General features: G+C 36.4%; 1 protein-coding gene across 1 annotated transcript; it reads left to right on the forward strand.

The window, feature by feature from the left end:
• Positions 1–5,029: 5,029 nt before the first annotated feature.
• Positions 5,030–12,143, forward strand: LOC143617176 (importin beta-like SAD2). Its single transcript, XM_077089817.1, has 22 exons — positions 5,030–5,171; positions 5,922–6,057; positions 6,143–6,230; positions 6,312–6,464; positions 7,660–7,822; positions 7,980–8,164; positions 8,233–8,406; positions 8,470–8,615; positions 8,691–8,814; positions 8,922–9,102; positions 9,175–9,334; positions 9,413–9,454; positions 9,525–9,643; positions 9,728–9,926; positions 9,997–10,128; positions 10,217–10,320; positions 10,385–10,564; positions 10,744–10,883; positions 10,995–11,134; positions 11,211–11,362; positions 11,444–11,570; positions 11,658–12,143. Exons 1-22 carry the CDS (start codon positions 5,082–5,084, stop codon positions 11,816–11,818), a joined length of 3,096 nt encoding a protein of 1,031 aa, XP_076945932.1. The 5' UTR covers positions 5,030–5,081; the 3' UTR covers positions 11,819–12,143.
• Positions 12,144–22,579: the final 10,436 nt, after the last annotated feature.

The raw sequence follows: 22,579 nt of genomic DNA on the forward strand, positions 1-22,579 counted from the left end.
GCTTTGTTTTATTTCTGACTTGAATGATAGATAGGTGATGGAGGTGCTTGATTTAATGAGGACCTAAAAATAGCAAAGCCATCTTGAAAAGCAAAAGCGTTATTAGTGGAAGAACTATATCCTGCTGAGTTATAAGAACTGTCATGATTAATGACACACTGCTTATCATCCATGTCTGTCACACCCTCAAAATCCACTAACGGAGTTTTACCGTCAGAGGGTGTGAACTAACAGGATCGAAATCATCAGTTATAATCAAACCATAAAAACAAAGTTTTCAAACCACGAAAACGTTTACGAGTAATTAAATGCGTAAGCGAAAAAAAACATGAAATAAATGTTGCGTCACGCAGGACGACTTAAACCAATTGATAACAGTTTTAAAAATAGTTTGCATAACAAAAGTGTTTCAAGCAATGCATGATCCTATTCCGCGCGCCCGCCTCGGCTACCTGAGAATAACATACTAAAAGTGTCAACACAAGGTTGGTGAGTTCACAAGTTTAAATAAAATAAAGCGTTTAGCGTTTGCGTTCAGCGTTTTGCGTTTAGCGTTTTGCGTTTAGCGTTTTGCGTTCAGCGTTTTGCGTTACCAGATAGTGTTAAATCAATTATATATCGATAGGTAGCTAGCCTATACAACAAGTATTACTAAGTGTTCGACACCGAAGCTGACTGTTTATCAAGTGCCTTGTCACCAGGTCATCCAGACCATGGTACGTGTTAGCCAAAATTACACCCGCTCGACCTCCAGTCGAGTTTAGCGTTGGGTGGGGTTTGTCAAACCCAGTAGTACTACTCAACAGTGACTCGCTATTCCAAATATTAACCGGTTCGATGTGTAGGACTTCAATTGTTTCGTTTGCCACTTAGCCTTTACAAGTGATATATAATTTACTAACAAAATCTTAAATGCGTTTTTCGGAGTATGTTATCTCCCCCAAGTGAAAAACGTTTAAAACAGTTTAAAAGGGGTAAGTGAAACTTACTATTTGCGAAGAATTCCCAAAATAAATCACCAAGTGATGCGCGTCACAGAAAACTCTCTCTAGCGTTCTAAAACAACAAGGAGATTTTCTAAGTATCGGAACTAATATCGAGTCTCTAGACCCGGCACATAATTCCTAATCACAAGATACGTTTCGTGTTTGTTTGTGAATCGTGTGTGACTTAACGAGTACAATTGTGATACGATACGTGTGTGAGCAATTATTTACGTGTCATGTATTAATAATGTACATCACTAGCAATTACTCCCCGTAAGGGCAATTTGGTCACACATAACAATTAACTAGCAATTATTCCCCGCAAAGGGCAATTTGGTCAAAACACGACAACTATTTAGCAAGTATTCCCCGCATGGGCAAATTGGTCAAAACATAACAATTAACTAGCAATTATCATGTTTCATGCATTTCACAAAATTCAGCAGCTAGTTTCACCGAGACAGAAATTCTACTTGAAAGATTGTACTATTCCACCGATCATAGCATCTCAATTAATTTACCAAAAATCATCACTAAAGCATGCATGTGTTAGGTTTCCAGAACATATTTTATTTTATTTTTATTCCACATAGATTTCTCATAATGATCAAAACACTACAGCAAGCTCAGAACAGTCAAATTCATGCGCAACAGAATTTTATTTGAAATTCCCGTTAAATGAAAAATCCAACAAATGCAAGACCACTTGGGTTAGGTTCCTAACTCAACAAGTCAACTTCCAGAAGTGGAACCAACCCAATTGGTCTCGTAGTTCATGAGATATAATATTTACAAAACAACCTAACAACAGGTCTAACAACTCAGCTTTGCACAACGTTTTTGTAAAATCATAAAGGTTAACTTTCACACGTCCAAAAATTGCAAATTTATATTCTTTAGAAACTAGACTCAACCTAGTTTACTGTAGTATCAATTATCTCGACCAATTTTCACATTCACACCCCGTTACAATCAATTAAACATCAATAACACAATCTGTCTAGAAACTGTTTGCATCCAAACTCAACATATTAACTATCTATGGACCATAATTCATTCATATAACACTCTAGACTCCATAATCACTATCCATGCACATCAATTACACATTACATACATGATTAGGGTTTTTGTTTGAACTCAAATCAAAAACACAAACAATTAACATGTGATAACATCAATTCTAGTTATCAAATCACAATCAATACATCATCTAATCAAGATAAAACATATGAACACATATACATATGAAAATCGGACCTAGGGTTTATAATTATACCTTCAAAAACACCAATACAAGCAAGAGGAAGGTAGGAGATGGCTAGACACGGATGTAGGATGCTTCAATTGTGAAAAATCAAGATCAAAACCAAGTAATATGTGTGTGTATGTGTGCCGATCGCAAGGAGAGCAATGGGGGGGGGGGGTTGCCGTCGACTTGGGAGAGAAAGAGAGAAGGGAGTTTAGGGTTTAGGTTAATATTAATAATAATAATATAATACACTTTGGTCCCTTAACTTTCAAATGTTACTTTTCTAGCTTAATTAACTAGTTCTTGCATATTAAGTTAATGTTTATAAGAATGTTATCACATAACACATAAGTCTAACACATAATTATCACATAATTATTGTTTTGACGTTTTTCGTTTATTCACCAATCGTTTGCGTCAACTCGTTTGCGTTTCGGTGCAATTCCCGAAAGACTACACATGTAGTAAGTGTTAAGCGTCATTTAAACCCTAGTTTAAATGTAATGAGGTATGCGTTACAGATTCAATGATCTTAAGTTTGAATTGACGGAGTTGAGTTAACGGAGTTAACCTGAAATTGACGATTGTCACAATGTCACATGACTTAATTACAACCATCACTTCATAGATAGTCATCCTAGTCAGATCCTTGGTCTTTTTAATGACGCCCACATTCATATCCCAGCTCTAAGGAAGGGAATTCAAAAGCTTATTATTAACCTCAATGAGGGTCAGCTCGATCTTAGCTGCACGCATGTGCAATGATCCCAGCTCTATTATCACGAAGAAGGTCAAGCAATGATCCTCTTCGTCTTCAACCCATATCATAGTAGCAAAAACACAAGTTCTTGATTCCTTGATATCACGAACCGAGCCTAGATTAGGTCTATAAGCTCTGATACCAATTGTAAGTCCCGAAAAGGATCTTTCAATGATATCAAGTATGCAAGATCAATATGCGGAATCTATTGATCTATGTGATTCAAGAACACACATATAACGATGAACAAAACACAAATAAGCTTCAAAGCACACGTAATATTATGTCGGGTACTTAAGCCCTTGAACACCTGAGGGCCGATTACAATTGATTGGAATGAGACATCTAACCCTAATAATGATAAACTAAACAATATACACGGCGTATACAAGCGTGTCTTTCTAAACCCATGAAACGTAAAACACCTTCTTTTTATCCGTGCAACGGGTTTAATTGTCATCATAGCTTCATTGTTGTATTTCAAGGGTTATGTTCAAATAAGAAGTTTGATTTTTCTAAGAAGGCTAGGAAGGAGAGTATTTTAGTCTAACACTTAAATATCAAAACCCACTTAATTTAATTTCAAAAACCCACTTACATTAATTTCAAAAACCCACTTACATAAAACCCAATTACATATTTACTTTCTACAAGCACCACCACTCCACCGCCCACCGCCACCACAACCGTCACCCACCGCCACCACCTCGCCGAAAAAGTCCGGAAAAACACAATGGAAAACACTATGAAAAAACACAATGTAAAAAACACAATGGAAAAAAACACCATGAAAAAAAAACACAATAAAAAACACAATTGTATGACACATTGTAAAAAATACAATGGAAAAAACACAATGAAAAAAAAACACAATGAAAAATATTATTGTATAACACAATTTTGTAAAACACAATTTGGTAAAACACAATTTGTGAAAAACCCACTAATTTTTGTTTAAATTTTATATTGCAATATAGTACTCATATGAAAGATAAAAAGACAATCGTTATTATGGTGAATTTGTTTTTCAATAAAAACGCCGTAAAAAAAAGTTATGGACGTTTTAAAATGATGAGGGAATTTGGCTTGTGCCTTGCATGTGGAGAGAGAAAGTCAACAAATATGTTATTTTTTTATACCATTTCCCTTCTTTCACACTTGATTTCCCCCTAAACTAATCTCAATCCTCCATATTCAAAATCAATGGACAAGATTACTTCTTATCCTTACTACAAAAACTATACTTCCTATTATAACCTAACTCTGTATTTCAAATCATAAATTAAGAAAACAATTTAATGAAAAGTATGTCTCCTTTAAGAAAGAAAAAAAAAAGGAAAATTGGAAATAAATAATCCCACATTTTGTGTATTGGCCAATAATAATCCCACCTTTAAAAATCACTAGCAATAGTCTCACCTTTTAACTATTTTTGTCTCACTGGTCCTACGTTAAAAAATACTTAACGTCGTTATGTTTTTTCCCTAGTTTCAAACCGATGTTTTAGGGCTTTTGATCGGAAGAATGATACGAGTCGACCGATGTAAAACTTATCTCGAAATGGTGATCCAAACGACGAAACATTGTTTCAATTCGGGTGCTTGAATTTCCAATTAACAAAAATCAAGCCATTTGAATCACCGTTTCAAAATAAGTTTTACATCAGTCGAATCATATTGTTCTTCCGATCAAAAGCCCTAAAACATCGGTTTGAAACTAGATAAAAAACATAACGGCGTTAAGTATTTTTTAACAGAAGATCAGTGAGACAAAAATAGTTAAAAGATGGAACCATTGCTAGTGATTTTTAAAGATGAAATTATTATCAGCCAATACACAAAAGTTCAAATTATTTATTTGCAGTTTTCTAAAAGAAAAAAAAAAGTAGATAACATCCGCTAGAGCATTTAACCGATGGCCGTTAAAACAAATATAAATAAATTTACTCACTACTCACTCGCCTGTCTTTCTAAACCCTAATGATTTAAATACACACTCCTCATTATTATTATTCTGCCACCAGCTTCTACGCTGTAAACCCTAGGTCTTCTTGTCGTAGGAGGATTAGAGATTGAATCGGCGGATGGATCTTCCAAATCTCGCTCTCGTTCTTCAAGCAGCACTCAGCCCCAATCCCGCTGACCGCAAAGCTGCTGAAGATAGCCTCAATCAGGTATACTGTTAATCGCTTTTGTTTCATACCGATGCGGATTCGTAATTGTTATCCGATTGGGCAGATTAACGCAATTCGATTTACGGAATGAGATTTTGTTAAATTTGCGTTGTTGTTAGATGATTGATCGGATAGTTTATTCCGGAGCACTGAAATTTGCGTTTGTTGTTATTACCAAAGTATTCTGTATCATAATTCAATTTTCAGAACGTGTTTTCATGAGATTTGCGTTGGTAGGTAGGTAGGTGATTGATTGGATAGTTTATGCTGGAGCTGTGAAGTTTGCAATTGCTGTTGTTTTCTGTGTGTCATTTGTTATTAATTTATTCTGTATCCGATTGGACCGGCGGTTCTCCGGAACGTGTTTTGATGAAATATTGTGAAATTTGTGTTGGTAGGTAGGTATATTGATAATTCGGATGTTTATTAGTCGGTTATGTTGTAGTTGTTGTTTCCTATATGTGATTTGTTACTGATGAAGTGTTCTGTATCCGATTAAACAGATTGTCATAATTCGATTTACGGAACGTGATTTTATGAGATATTGTGATTTGTTATTAGTTAGGTATTCTGTATCATAATTCAATTTTTGGAACGTGTTTTGACGAGATATTGTGAAGTTTGCGTTGGTAGGTAGGTAGGTTGTGTTATTGTTGGATGATTGATTGGATAATTTGTGCTAGAGCAGTGATTTTATGATTTGTGTATTTTGTTTTGTTTGATTTGTTGTAATGTATATTTGTTTTTCAGTATCAGTATACTCCTCAGCATTTGGTGAGGCTGCTGCAGATTATTGTGGATGGAAATTTTGATATTGCTGTTAGGCAGGCAGCCAGTATTCATTTTAAAAACTTTATTGCAAAAAATTGGTCGCCTCTTGATCCAGGTGCATCATCGTTTGAAGAATGTTTAATTTTAATATATGCAGCCCAATGGTTATTTTAGATCTCATAAATATTGTGTCATTGTAGATGAACAATCCAAGATTTTGCCAGGTGATAAAGACCTGGTAAGGAAGAACATCCTTCCGTTTGTAGCACAAGTTCCTCCATTGTTGAGGTAATAATGATTTCTTGAGCTTTTGCACATGTTGCATTGTCTTTTCTTGTTTGTAATGAACACGGTTGTTGATTATTTCAGGGCACAGCTGGGTGAGTGTCTCAAGACAATAATACATGCTGATTACCCTGAACAATGGCCAAGTCTTTTGCAATGGGTGACACATACTTTGCAAGACACTCAGCAAGTATATGGGGCACTTTTTGTGCTTAGAATTCTTGCTAGAAAATACGAGTAAGTACTATGTTCTTTAACTTGCCAATATATGAGCAAGCTAAGCAGTTAATGCGAAAAAAATCGATATCAATTAGGGACCGACATTTGATATATCAGTCATCGCGGTGGGATATTGGTAGTTTTAATATCTTGTAAAATTCAATATATAGCAATTTAACGCTAATAATTCAGTATACTCTCCTATTGTTAACAAATTAATCTTTTGCAACTTGCAAAGCACTACAATCATAGCAAATAGGAACTGATTAAGACTTAAAACACTAACATGGAACACTAAAAATTGAAAATTAAGACTTAAAACACTGATATCGGGAATATCGGTGATATGTCGGCCAATTATCGGTCCAATATCGGCCAATATTGCCGATATTATTGGTTCTTATATTCTGACCAGATATTTTGACCGATATTTTACAAAGGGACCGATAACCGATATATTGACGATATCGGCTGCATAGTGAGCAAGAGGTCTATACTCACACTACAAGTTATCTTTTTGTTTGCTTGATATACCAAAATTAGTTATATCTTGTTTTATGGTGCTATGACACGAGATGATGGATAACATTACTTTATTTTGATTATGATGATTTGTTTTATGTTTATCTCCTGTCTCCTAGCTTATGATTATCATGCTGACATTTATGCTTTATGTTTCTTTTGCTCTAGTTATTATGCCACATAGTTTGGATTATTTTGTAATGTGTTAATTTACTATTTTGGCATATTATTGTTATGTGACGTGCTCCATTTCACCAGAATTCACATTTGAAGTTTCCAACCCATGCACATAGTACTTATTGTGCATGCACATGTTCTAACTTCCAGTGGCTTCTTGCACATTATGCATATCTCTAATTGCAACGAGTTAGGTTCCAGTTTGTTTTTTCTTTCTTTCTTGTTCACGTTTTACTAACAATAGTTAACTAGTTCTGTATGACTTAAAGTTAGTAAAGTTGGTATAAATGTTCATAGTTGTACTAATAAGATAACCAGTCGTCATTTGGAACAAGTTTGCAATAAACAAGATAACTTAGTCAGTCTGTATACCTTATGTTTTGCCGTTTGTTGTTGTTCATTTACTCATTAAGCAATTCAGGCTATTTACTGCTAGTTAAATTCCCAACTGTTAGCTATTTTACATTCACTTTGTTTTGATCAATACATGATACGCTTAGCTTTGTATTCATAGGTTCAAGTCAGATGAGGAAAGGGTTCCAGTATATCTTGTTGTTGAGCAGACATTTCCTCATTTGCTAAACATATTTGGCAATCTTGTTCAGATAGGAAATCCTTCTGTTGACGTAGCAGATTTGAGTAAACTCATCTGCAAAATATTCTGGTCTTCTATTTATGTAAGTTACTATATTGACAATTTGACAATAGTCACTATCTACTATTCATATAATAGATTTGTTGTCTTCAACCAGTTTTTTTGGGTTATGAATACAGTTTTAAATTTTATTGGACGTTATTTTTAATGATTAAAAATGGTATCTAAATGTCATCCAGCTGGAGATACCCAAGAAATTGTTTGACCCAAATGTGTTCAATGCTTGGATGGTCCTATTTTTAAATATGTTAGAAAGGCCTGTTCCTTTGGAGGGCCAACCAACTGATCCAGAGCTACGCAAGTCATGGGGATGGTGGAAGGTTAAAAAGTGGACAGTTCACATATTAAACCGCCTTTATACTCGGTTAGTCAATGGTCATATGTTTCTTTAAACCTTTTGATTTCAAAGCTCACTTTTATTTCTTGTTTTAGGTTTGGAGATTTAAAACTGCAAAACCCTGAGAACAAAGCTTTTGCTCAACACTTCCAGAAAACTTATGCCGGGAAAATCTTGGAGCGCCACCTCAACTTGTTGAATGCAGTACGTGTTGGTGACTATTTACCTGACAGAGTCACCAACCTTATCTTGCAATACTTGAGCAACAGGTATGCCATTATATTTAATCACATATTTTGCAACCTTATTTATTATAAAATTATCAACTGCAGCATTTCCAAGACTGCAATGTACAATCAACTCCAACCAAGACTTGATGTTGTACTTTTTGAGATAATTTTCCCACTTATGTGCTTCAATGACAATGATCAAACTCTTTGGGAAGAAGATCCACATGAGTATGTGAGGAAGGGCTACGGTGAGTGTTATCACATATGGTTATTCCCCCTTTCTGTTTCAAGACCTAATACTAAACTTCCATGTTCTTCTGCAGATATTATTGAAGACCTGTACAGTCCTAGGACTGCTGCAATGGACTTTGTGAGCGAGTTGGTAAGAAAACGTGGCAAAGAAAACCTTCAAAAGTTCATATTCTTCATTGTAGAGATTTTTAAAAGGTGTCTTGATCTTCTAAACATATTTTATTGCATATAAATGTATTGCACATTCAAAGTATCAATTTTCTTTTAACTTTATTTTGTTTCTATTATTTTCTTTTGATTAGATATGAAGCAGCACCAATTGAGTATAAGCCTTACAGACAAAAGGACGGTGCACTTCTTGCCATTGGAACACTGTGTGATAAACTGAGGCAAACTGAACCATATAAGTCTGAGCTTGAGCCTATGTTAGTGCAACATGTTTTCCCAGAGTTTGCCAGTCCTGTTGGCCACCTCAGAGCAAAGGCAAGTTTCATAGACTTTTGTTTCCTTTGTAAGATTTGGTGAAAATCTAGTTTTAAAATATTTTTGTTGTAGGCGGCATGGGTTGCAGGGCAATATGCTCATGTTAATTTCTCCGATCCAAATAATTTTCGTAAAGCACTACAATGTGTAGTTGCTGGGATGCGTGACCCTGAGCTTCCAGTTCGTGTTGATTCTGTTTTTGCATTGCGTTCTTTTGTTGAATCTTGTAAAGGTAAAATCCAAGTGCATAATTATTTCTTTTTTGTTTAATTATTGTAAATGAAACTATAAGATATTTCTGTATCTACAGATCTAAGTGAAATCAGACCAATCCTTCCACAACTACTTGATGGTATGTTTTCTGAACAAGTGTTTTTCATATGATTGAATCTGTTGTGAACTTGCTATTTATTTGTTTTCAGATTTTTTCAAGTTAATGAATGAAGTTGAAAATGAGGATTTGGTGTTTACACTCGAGACGATTGTTGACAAGTTTGGAGAGGAAATGGCACCTTATGCTCTTGGCTTGTGCCAGAGTCTGGTAATATTATTAGTGTTAACTGTATATACATAAAAGTTTCTTCTTTCAGTTATGTTAGTTTGCATTTGTATTTGATGTTATTAGGCTGCTGCATTTTGGAAATGTATCAATACTTCTGAAGGTGATGAAGAAGCAGATGATCCAGGTGCTTTGGCAGCTGCTGGTTGTTTACGTGCCATTAGCACAATTCTTGAATCTGTTAGCAGACTGCCTCACATTTTTGCTCACATTGAGCCAACATTACTGCCAATAATGCGCCGCATGCTTACAACTGATGGCCAAGGTAACATTATCATGAATTTGCTTTACACCTGTTTCATTATATTATAGCTTATTTACAAATTATATTGCAGATGTATTTGAAGAAGTTTTGGAAATTGTATCTTACATGACCTTTTTCTCACCAACAATATCCATGGATATGTGGAGTCTTTGGCCTTTGCTGTTAGAAGCTCTTGCTGACTGGGCTATTGACTTTTTTCCCAGTATGTCTATTTCTTAATATAATAAGTTTTATTTGTTAATTTTTTTTTGTATCAGTTATTTATATCTTTTGGTATATTGTTTGTACAGATGTTCTTGTCCCATTGGACAACTATATATCAAGAAGTACAGTGCATTATCTTACATGCAAAGAACCAGACTACCAACAAAGTTTGTGGAATATGCTTTCCAATGTATGTTACTTGTCTTTTTCAAACATTTTACCTGCTCCAAATTGTTGATCTAATTTTGTGTCAGATAATGAGTGATAAAAACTTGGAGGACAATGACATTGAATCAGCACCCAAGCTTATCGAAGTGGTGTTCCAAAACTGCAAGGGCCAGGTGGACCATTGGGTTGAACCATATATTAGACTCACGGTTGAGCGTTTGCGTGTAGCCGAGAGACCATACCTGAAGTGTCTTCTCATGCAAGTTGTAAGTAACCAAAATTTCTATATTTGTATATCTTTAAATAATCTTGTCTTCCTCGATCAACACTACAAATTGACTTTTTTATTTATATTCGGTGTTTCACAAAGATCCATTTATCAGATATATTATTATAACAATATTTTTTGATTTTATGTGTGATTTTATGTGTGTGTATTGTGCAGATTGCTGATGCGCTTTACTATAATCCATCATTGACGCTAAACATATTGCAAAAGCTTGGTGTCGCGACAGAAGTTTTTAATCTTTGGTTCCAGATGTTGCAGCAAACTAAGAAAAGTGGCGCACCCGCTAACTTTAAGAGGTAATAAGTTAATAGGATAAATTCTGATTATGGGTCATTACGGGTCAACTGTCAAATGTAATTACAAAGTTTATGCTTTTTCTCAGTTATAAACTAATATTTTTGTTGCAGGGAACATGATAAAAAGGTCTGCTGTTTAGGTTTAACATCTCTGCTTACACTACCTGCGGATCAGTTACCTCGGGAGGCTTTGGAGCGGGTTTTCAAGGCGACACTCGAGCTGCTTGTTGCTTACAAGGATCAAGTAGCAGGTATTTTTTATTATTTTTTTTGTAATTAAATTAATTTTTGTTTATGTGTTTATGCATTTTATGATTGTTTTTTCAGAAGCTGCGAAGGAAGAGTCGGAAGACGATGGGGGCATGAATGATGATCTGGAAACTGATGATGATGATGACGGGTCTGACAGGGATATGGGAGTCGATGCAGAAGATGGTGATGAAGCCGAGAGTTTGAGACTCCAAAGATTAGCCGCACAGGTTCAATATATATATACACATATTATGTCAACATTTATCTACTTAATTAAAGGTAACAAATTAATCAAATTATATCCGCAGGCAAAGTCATTCCGTCCAGCTGATGACGACGACGACGATGATGATGATGATTTCAGCGATGACGAGGATCTGCAATCTCCTATTGATGAAGTTGATCCATTTATTTTCTTTATGGATGCTGCAAAAGGTAATGCTTTCTTTTTTCTTTTGATTAATTGATGCTTTGATATTCTTTTAAGTTGTTTAATGATTGATGGTTTTGTTGTATGTATAGCATTGCAAGCATCGGATCAAATACGGTTTCAAAATCTGTCACAAACACTCGACTTTCACTATCAAGCACTTGCAAGTGGTATTTCTCAGCATGCTGATCAAAAACGAGTTGAAATTGAGAAAGAGAAATTGGAGAAGGCATCTTCAGCACCTGCTTCTTGAGTTTTTGCAACGGTTTTCAGATTTTGTCAACGTTCAAGAACCCAAGGAGATTTTTGATTTGCAGTCAATGGAGGTCAATGGTGACTACCACAAATAGTGTGGGTTCTGGTATGGATTGCATTGAGTTGTGTGGCAAATCTATGGGAGATGATGCCTGTTTTTTTTATTTGATGGTTGTTTAGGTGTAGTGTATACGGGTCAAAACGTCCCATTCAGGATAAGAAACTACCCTTGAGGCTGGGGTATGTCATGCATAGAGTCTGGATTCTTGATGTTTGTTTTTTTTTTATTGTTTTGGTCGGGTTATTTATTCTTATTGTTATTTGAGGTCGGGAGGGAGGGAGGGAGGGAGGGAGGGAGGGGAGGGCATTATTTGGGAGAGATTTTTTCATGTTGGCGAATTTTAAACGATTATTTGTTGATTGAGTACATGTCTTAATAATTGGAGTTAAGTTGAACCTGTGTGAATTCAATACCATTTCATGATATGTGGTCAGTCACTTGTCAGTTGCATTCCAAGGACCGCTCAAGTTTATAAACGGAAACTGATAACCAGATGCTGGCATACATGTGTAAATATGTAACCATAGGAATGTTCAGTTTTGAGAAACATGATGCGTTGAGTTGATGTTTTTCAGCGTTTGTGAACTTTGAGCATGTTGGTTTCAAGCCTATTGTCTCGAGCACCATGCCAAATTTGTCCGAAGAAGATGAGCAAAGCAAATGAAGCATGTCCAAAAGTAAACCAGCCCTTTGGACTGCTACAAAAAACACCGTCATATTTCAAAGTAGCACGATCTAGTTCAAAAATTTCTCCCAGTTGAGCGTGTCATATTTTTGACATGTTGTCTTAATATTTGGAGTTAAGTTGAACCTGTGTGAATTCAATGCCATTTCATGATATGTGGTCGGTCACTTGTCAGTTGCATTCCAAGGACTAGAGGTGCACAAATCGGGTTCAAATGGAAAACCCGAACCGGTTCCAAACCGGTTTTTTCACACCGGGTTGTAAAATGGCACCGGTTCCAATCAAGAACCGGTTCGGTTCCCGACCCGAACTGATGCCCAGATATGTGAACTTTTAAGAACCGGGTAGGGTATGAACCGGAACCGGTTTTTACGTAAAAACCGGTTCCACCGGTTTTTTTTGAAATTTAAATATTAGAGCCGTTAGGAACCGGTTCCAACGGCTGTATAGCCGTTTTTGACCGTTGAAACCGGGTTTTTAACTATAAATAGGTTATTTTCTTACTATAAATAGCAAGGTTTGTTTGTTTACTTGTTAAACCACTTCCAAAACTATAAAACACACTCCAAACCACAATTAACCTTAAACCGACAACAAATGGCAACCAATGATGACGTTGTTATGGTGATCGAAACAACAAGATGCCCCGATGTTTGGGTTCATTACGATTTGTGTCTCATGACCGACTCACATGAGTTGGCACGTTGCAAATATTGCTCGAAGTTTCTTAAAGCAGGGTCCAACTCGACATTACGAAAACATACGAATAAGTATTGTCGAGAGAAAAGAAGATTGGAAGCTAAAAAAACGGAAGTGGGAGAGTCGTCCGGCTCTACAACCCAAAAATAAGTATTCCCGTATTAAAACGACGGACTTTGTTTTTTATGTTTTAGTTGTTATGTTTAGTATCGTTTATGTTTTAATAATGTTTGTAATAGTTAGTTTTTAAATATAGGAAACAAGTTATATATAGGTTTGTAATAGTTAGTTTTTAATGGAAACAAGTTATATATAGGTTTGGGCATCAAAAACCGGTTCCAACGGCTATATTACCGTTGGAACCGGTTCCAACGGATCTATTGTCTCAAAAACCGGTTCCAACGGCTATATTACCGTTGGAACCGGTTCCAACAGCTAATTGGTGTCTAAAAAACCGGTTCCAACGGCTATATTACCGTTGGAACCGGTTCCAACGGCTAGTTTGACTTTTGTTTGACCCTTCAAAAAAACCCGTCGGAACCGGTTTTTCCGGGTACGAACCGAACCGGTTCCAATTAAGAACCGGGTAGTAACCGGGTTGGAACTGGTACTGACATACAAATAGGAGAACCGGGTACGATTTTCGGGTACAAAAATACCCAAACCGGGTATTGTTCCAACCGGGTTGGAACTGGAACCGGTTCCGGTTCGGTTCCACCAGTTAGGTTCCGGAACCGGTTTTTTTGTGCACGTCTACCAAGGACCGCTCAAGTTTATAAACGGACACTGATAACCAGATGCTGGCGTACATGTGTAAATATGTAACCATAGGAATGTTCAGTTTTGAGAAACATGATGAGTTGAGTTGCTTCAGCGTTTGTGAATTTTTAGCATGTTGGTTTCAAGCCTATTATCTCGAGCACCATGCTAAATTTGTCCGAAGAAGAAGAGCAAAGCAAATGAAGCATATCCAAAAGTAAACCAACCCTTTGGACTGCTACAAAAAACACCATCATATTTAAAAGTAGTACGATCTAGTTCAAAATTTTCTCCTAGTTGAGCGCGTCTAACATATTTTTTGACAGTAACAAGATCACTATAACTGACCCCATTGAGATCACCACCGTAGAACTTAACAGCTACACCAACTTGTTCGACACTATACTTAGTTTTTGCCCTTCGAAACGGAACATCGGCTAACAATCCCGTCTCCGTCCACTAGAACGACCGGAAATGTTTCAAAAAAGGTAGGCATACGACGTACAAAAAGTTCACGGCCTTCTTTATCTCTAAAGATAAGATGTCCTAACCATCCAACTGCTATTCCATCCCCGTTATCCATTGAACCAGCCCTAAATAATTCCCCTTTTGCCGGATTATTTCCGACGTAATCATAAAAGGCTAATTTTTAAGGAATTTAGCCCAAGCTTCTGATAAACTTTGATTTTCAGCTAAACCATGAGAGAACTTAGAAGGATCTAGATCTTATGATTACGATGATACTCATGTTGATTATCAATACGATTAGGCTAGATATACGTTAGTGAGTGCACTGTGTGTATTGAGAGAACAAATGGACAGAGTAACGAGAGGGAATAGGGAAAGTATCAAAACTGTTACATTAGATAACTTACAGGGGATATATATAGGAGATGACCTCTTTCGTTAAGATAGTCTTAACGAATGAGTCATTCGTTACACTTACTTAACGAATAAACAACCTTATTCGTTAATACTTTAATGATAACGAAAAGCCTACATTCGTTATGTTCTATTCGTTAATCTTGGTTAACGAATGGGACTTACATTAGGACGAATGTGACACATTCGTTACGGAGTAACGAATGTGCCTTACATTTAGGCAAATTTACATTAATAACCCCTATACAATTAAACTATTACATTATCAATACCAATAAAGACCGAGATAGACAAAACATGTATCAACAAACTCCCCCTCGTCTCGAGCTCTTTATCTTTTATCTCTGGAACATCTTGGTCTTCCAGTCAACACAACTATGAATCTTGTATGCGTAACAGACTCTTAACAACCTTCTGAAACTGCATAACAAGCTCGTAGTCACATACGTTAGCAAACCTGATCTGACTTGTAAACAAAGCATCGTTGTCAGACTCAGATAAGTTAACCAACCACATTGGATCAATTACACGTATAGTCTTCATGTTTGACCCAGATCCATAAACAATAACTGCTTCACCTGTATGATTGTCATAATACCAATAATTAAACGAGGTGAACAGACTCTGAGGAAATGTCTTCATTGGAGCCCTCTTCATTGTCTTTGGCGGTTTCACTTGCAATATCATCTTTCTCCAGTCTATGCGTGTATCAATCTCATCAATGTACTTATGAGTAAGCACTTGTGGCTTGAAAAACTTGAAACCGAAACGGGTTTCATGCAATAATTGCTTATAGAACCATCCAGCCCACTGATCGTTCCCACGATTCACGAACGGTCGGTTAGCTAACGTTCTCACATCCCATCTAGGAATAGATAATATATCGTGTGGGCGTTTGAAATAATAAATACCATGCTCCCACTTAACGATATATACCTTAAGCTCAGAATCAAACTGCCACGAAATCAAATCACCCTTCATGTCTTTTGCCGGTTTATACTTTTTCATCTGGTATGCAGATGCTCGAGCCTTTGCCACTTTAACTTCCTCCCGTTCATGATAACGAAAGGTCTCGATTATCTTGTTCATCTTCGTTACATTGTGCTCAAACATACCATCCAAAGCACGTTTGCGTTTTTTCTCTGTTACTGAGACGTGACTTGTTTCAGCAGCTTTCCATTTTTCTTTCTCTTCTTGTAATCTACGTTCTGCTGCATCAAAATGCTCAGTAGTGAAAAACGGAATACCTGAGTCGTTGTTGTCGGTGTAGAACTCAGGGTACTCCTCAGCAGTAACGTCTTCAACCTCTACCTCATCAAAATCAAGCACATTCCTGTGTGGAATGCCTGTGTTAGTACTTTCCTCGATTTCAACATCCACATCTACACTCTTTCCCAACACATCCACCTCTTCTTCATTTAGATCCAGAAGCAAGGCAATTTGTTCTTTTGTTAATGAATGATCAACAAATTCACCTTCTTCAATCTCGTCTGCATTCACCATACTATACACTATTCCATTCATTCCCACAAATAAAATCATATTCACTGGAATAACATCAATTGGTTTAGCTCTCGTGTAATCCTTGTATGGCACAATCTGCAACTGACTATCTCTAGATCCACCACCAGCACTCGCATCAGTCTGATTACCTGCCGACGGTGCAGAACTGCCGCTCGGTTGCTGATCTATCCCACCATATGCTCCATCCTGATCATCTTCATTGTTCTTTAACTTCTTTAACTCATCTTCTTTACATGTCAACTAAAGAATGATCTCATCCTGCTTATCCAATCTCTCCCTCTGAGCAGCAACAAGGGCTTTCAGTTCCCTATTTTCTCGTTGAATAAATTGCATATGTCTAAACAAATTCCGCTGCTCTGCCCGCATCTGTTCCTGAAATGAACGATCTGCTTGAATCTGGGTTTGTTGCATATGAACCAGATTCAACAGATTAAACCACTGGGCACTGGGAGACAACTCATAAAAATGGGGATGAAGTAGTTGCATCGGTCCCTGAGGACGATTGAAAGTCATAAACAAATGCTCAAGTCTTGGCAACGGTGTAGGTGTAACATGAGTCACTGGAGTAGTAGGCTGCGGTGTAGGCATACGAGCTAACACAGTCTGAAGAACATCACCAAATACTGGATCTGGTCGTGCAATAGTAATCAAGGTCATAGAAGGAGGTACCAGAGATACTGGCATATGAACCGGAGTTAGTGACCTTGGGATCTGTGGAGGTGCAGGTGATGTGTGAATCGGATCTGAAACAGATACATGAGGAGTCGAACGAACAAACGGTTGACTTGGAATCTCAATCCCTGAACCACGTCTAACCCGTTGTTTCTTTACTTTATCGCCCTTCTCCACCATCGGTTCTTTCCCTTTACGTTTTTGCTCATAACTTAACTCAGCTTGTGGTCCTGGACCACCATCACCACCATCATCACCACCATTTCCACCATCACCACCTTCACGTTCAGAGTCGGAGTCATCATGAGCCCAACGATCATTAGGTGGTGCAACATAATCAATATTCACCAAATGACCAATCAAACGTTTGAATTTTGGTCGATCTGCAAGACTCTGACCTCGGTACGATCTCAAACGTCTCATTGTTTCGTCATCCATGTGCTTCAGCCTCATAACATCATTTTGATCTTTAATCAAGTCCGGCTGCAGATCATTGATGATCATTTGTAGAAACCTTGGATACATTAAAAACTTATGGCGGCTTGTCAAGTTTTCCTTTAAATGATAATAAACCATTTCAGAGAAATTAAATGGTTTATTTAACACTAAAGCCACGAAAGCAGATTGAAGCATCGTTCGGCATTCATCGAATCCACCTTTACGTCCTCCAACACAGTGTATCAACACATGCAACAAGTACTTGTATTGTTCACACAAGTTCGCCTTATTATACATCGATCTACCTAAATCGCCATTATACTTTACACGACCGAATAATCCTCTAATCAAATCTTTCTCGAATTCACATCGATTATCAATAGTGTCAATAAACCCCAACGAGTCTCGAATCACACCAACATCGATTACCACTCGTTTGTCTTGAATAACAGCCTCTATCTGATTCTCGGCTTCATTCAATCGGGCAGTATCCCAGAACGCACGTATAATCTTCTGATAAACCATAGTGCGAGTAGATATGGCCTTGTAAATTCTCGAACGAATCAAGAAACTGATCATCCCGCCAAAGATAGGCGTATCATCAAATTTCGGCTCGAGATATGCACAGATGTTATGACTTTCATTCCACGATAATAGTGGAGCTTGCTCGGGATCAGGATTCTGAATGTTTTCGTCAGCCATTTCTGTTAAAAAACAAACAATATAACGTATTAGAATAATATTTAAATATTAAAATCAATATAACGAATGGCTATCTCAATTTAAAAAAAAAAAACGAATAAGACATTCGTTATACATTAAACGTTTCCATTTGTTACTCTTAACGAATCAACCTTATTCGTTAACATTGGTTATACGAATCAGAGATTGAATCTGTAACGAATCATCTTGATTCGTTATCTTTCATTCGTTAACATATTAGATTATCATTCGTTAACAAATTTGAATGAATATAACAATCATTCGTTAATATATAACGAATTTATAATAATTTTCACTTTGACAATCCAGAGTCAATTATTTTCATGATTTTAACTTAAAGAAGTCAAACATGACGAACATCATCATCTCAGTCTGTTGAAAACTTACGAAGTTTATCAATTAATCCTTTCAAAGAAGATCGATAATCGTTTTTATGCACTAATGTACATAATCTGCTTGTTAATCGATTCGATTATACGGAGTAATCGCTGAAAACTGTTCGATAAGCATGCAGATATTAATCAATTCCTTAAACCCTTAACAGCCGATGAAAAATCATACAAATTATATCATCATCATTGTCAATACCTGTATAATACGGAAATATGAGTCAATTGAGCAAATAAACAGGTATAAGATCTTGAAAAATTTTGCAAGAGTTCTTTTAGGAAGATGAAGGAATAGGAACAGGCGAATGAGATCCCATTCGTCTGTCCTTGGGATTATAAACCCTCAAACTTCACACACCCCGAGGTCATTCGTTCAAATTTTGAACTAACGAATGGCCTCATTCGTTAACTTATTAACCTGATGCGTCAATCTTTTTAGACGAATAAGGATTTATTCGTTAAACTTTAACAAATATACGTTATTTCTTAACTTTTCTAACGAATAAGAATGTCATTCGTTAAACTCTTAACGAATGATATATTAAATCCATTCCATTCGTTAATGGTCACATGAATGTCTTCCATTCGTTATGCACAACGGAAGCGAATGAAAATATAATGAATAAGAAACTTATTCGTTATGTTTAATAACGAATGGCTTTACATTCGTTAAACCATTTAACGAATCACCATTTTCCTTAGTGAATAAGAATTAATCTCATTAAGGAATTAAATAATATTAAAACCAATTAGGGTTTTAAACAAATAATAAAATAATCAATCACATCCAATTAGGGTTTGATTGAATACATTAACTATACCCGATCAACCAAGGACCGGTAATGTTTAAATTAAACGAATTTTTTACGTTAAAACTTCAGTTGATACCAATTGAAGATACATTAAGCAAGATTAACTTAAAACTGTTTGGGGATCAAATTCTTCTTTTTCTTTTGATGTATTCATTAGCTTGGTGAATCGAAACTAAAGCAGAATTGAAAAAAATTCTTTTTGGATTTTCGAAAATTTTCAATTAACAACTAACTAAAAACAGTAAACAACTAAACTATTAAAGCAGTACATATTTTTGTGAGTTGAGTAGGAAATCATATTGACGAAAATGTCACTAAGTAACACTTCAATTTCGATGATTATTATACACGTAACCCAACGATGATTACAGATATAATTGTCCTCTTAAACTTTCCACAAACTTGTCAGAAACCTTACGATATGCTTTAATTTGGTTCAATTAGGCACGAAATCTTATGTGGACCCCATCAATCAGATATAACATTTCTATCTCTTATACAGTGAATTTCACATGTACGTTATTCTTTGATTTTCCAAATTTTGATTAATTGTGACTCATGCAAAAATAATAAAAATAAAATAAAGCAGAACATCAAAATTTTCCCTTAAGATCGGTATTACTACACGCAGATAAGATTCCATTTCAACAAAATAAAAAGATAAAAATAAGTTGAAGTTGCATAAAATCTTAACCCTCATTTCGGATAATCCCGTATTATCGTGCAGAGAAAGTCCAAGATTTTATACGAAACACCAAGAAAATAAAGCAGAATACTCAAATATTAACCCTCAGGTCGGATAATCTTATCGCGCATGAGAGGATCCAATATTTGAATAAAAAGAAAGAAAAATTAAAGTTGAATTTCTTTACAAAATAAAATAAAAACAAAGCAGAATTTTCTTCAAAAATGAAAGCATGCACACACAGTAATCATTTTGACTTTTGACTTTTCATAACTCAGATATAGTATCAATCTTTCAAGATGTAATTCCACTAGGTTCGGCATTCATTATGTTTATATCTTATCAGTTCCTATATAGTCTGTCAAGCCTATCTTTGCATATCATATTGATTTTTAATCTAGTTTATTCATGTACTAGATCAATCCCGTCAATGTACTATCGTTTTCCCTTTTTGCTTCAAAACTCATTTTGAGGAGCATTTTTCAATGTTTTTGATATATTTTCAATATTTGAAGTTTTTAAATTTCTCTGTATAAACTGAAAACACAATATTTTTGGATTTTATATTTTTCTCCCCCTAAAAACAACAAAAATCGAAATAAAACAAGAAATAAACTGATTTAACCAAGCTTTTGAATATCTTTTAATGTTTTTAAACCATTTATACTCAGCAGATATTGAAAACGTGTTTTGTCAAACGCCTTGGTATAAAGGTCAGCCTTTTGAAAATCCGTGTGAATTTTATCAATTGATATTAATTTCTTTTCAAAACAATCACGAATAAAGTAATAACGGATTTCAATATGTTTGGTTTTCGAATGGTGAACCGAATTTTTGGTGATTGAAATTACAGCAGAATTATCAATATCAATGGGAGTAGTAAGAAACTTCAAACCGTAATCCTGCAAGTGTTGCTGGATCTAGAGAACTGTGAGCAGGAACTCAAGGCCGCCACATACTCCGCTTCGGCTGTTGGAGTTGAACCCGTTGTCTGCTTCTTAGACTGCCAAGAAACAAACCGGTTTCCTAATAATTGACATCCCGCTATTGTAGACTTGAAGTTGATTTTGCATCCTCCGTAGTCCGAATCAGTGAAAGCGGTGAGATCGAACTTATCATCTTTGGGGTACCATAACCCGATGTCTGGATTTCCCCTCAGATAATGTAAGATGCGCTTCACAGCCGCTAGGTGAGTCACTCGGGGACTCGATTGGTACCTAGCACACAAACAAACAGCAAACATAATATCAGGTCGCGATGCAGTCAAATACATGAGAGATCCGATCATAGCTCGATACAGGGTTGGATCTACGGTATCCTCCAATTCATCCGGTGATAAATTGTGACCTACGGGAAGAGGTGTCGAAGGAATCTTGCCGTCGGATATCTTGAATCGGCTCAAGACATCGTTCACGTATTTGGTTTGATGGATAAAGATCCTGGAATCAGACCGGTGAACTTGCAATCGTAAGAAAAAGTTCATCTCCCCTATCGAGCTCATCTCGAATTTGATTTGCATCGTCTTTTCAAAATCTTTACACAAGCTGTCGTTCGTCGAACCAAAAATTATGTCGTCCACATAGATTTGGACGAGGAGCAAATCATCACCCACGTTCTTATAAAATAACGTACAATCCACAGTCCCTCTCGTGAATCCACTTTCAATCAGATGGTCAGCCAACGTACTGTACCAGGCTCTCGGGGCCTGATGTAAACCATAAAGAGCCTTGTTTAATCGGTAAACACGCTCTGGAAAGTCTGGATCCTCGAAACCGGGAGGCTGCTTCACATACACTTCCTCATGAATAGCTCCGTTCAAGAACGCCGATTTCACATCCATTTGATAAACCTTAAAATTTTTATATGCTGCATAGGCAAGAAAGATACGTATAGCTTCCAGTCGTGCAACCAGAGCATATACTTCGATGTAATCTATGCCTTCTTGTTGATTGTAACCAAGAACGACCAATCGTGCCTTATTTCTCACGATTACCCCGCGGTCGTCCTTTTTGCCCTTAGAAACCCATTTAGTTGGAATTGCCCTTTTCACGCGATCGGGTTTATCAATTAAGTCCCATACACCCAGTCGAATAAACTGCTGTAGCTCCTCTTGCATAGCTTCAACCCTAGACGAATCCTTAAGTGCCATTGCGACACTTGTCGGTTCTATCTGTGATAGGAAGCAGGTGTATTTTGCAATACTAAGGATACCCGAAGAGTGCAAATCCGCATAAGCACAAACAATCGAATCCTCAGTAGGAGATAAATTACACTCAACTTGTTCGCCACATATATTAGCTAATTGGTGTCGTGTACGAACCCCGTCGTGTACATCACCAATTTTCTGTTCCTGCGGATGATTAGAATGAATCGTTAAGGAAGGATTGGCAGGTACAGATACGTTATCACCCAGATTAGTGATATTTTCCT

Source organism: Bidens hawaiensis, unplaced genomic scaffold, assembly GCF_021521415.1.
Source record: "Bidens hawaiensis isolate Kalapana, Puna unplaced genomic scaffold, B.hawaiensis_p1.1 tig00052920_1, whole genome shotgun sequence".
Classification (NCBI taxonomy): Eukaryota; Viridiplantae; Streptophyta; class Magnoliopsida; order Asterales; family Asteraceae; genus Bidens; species Bidens hawaiensis.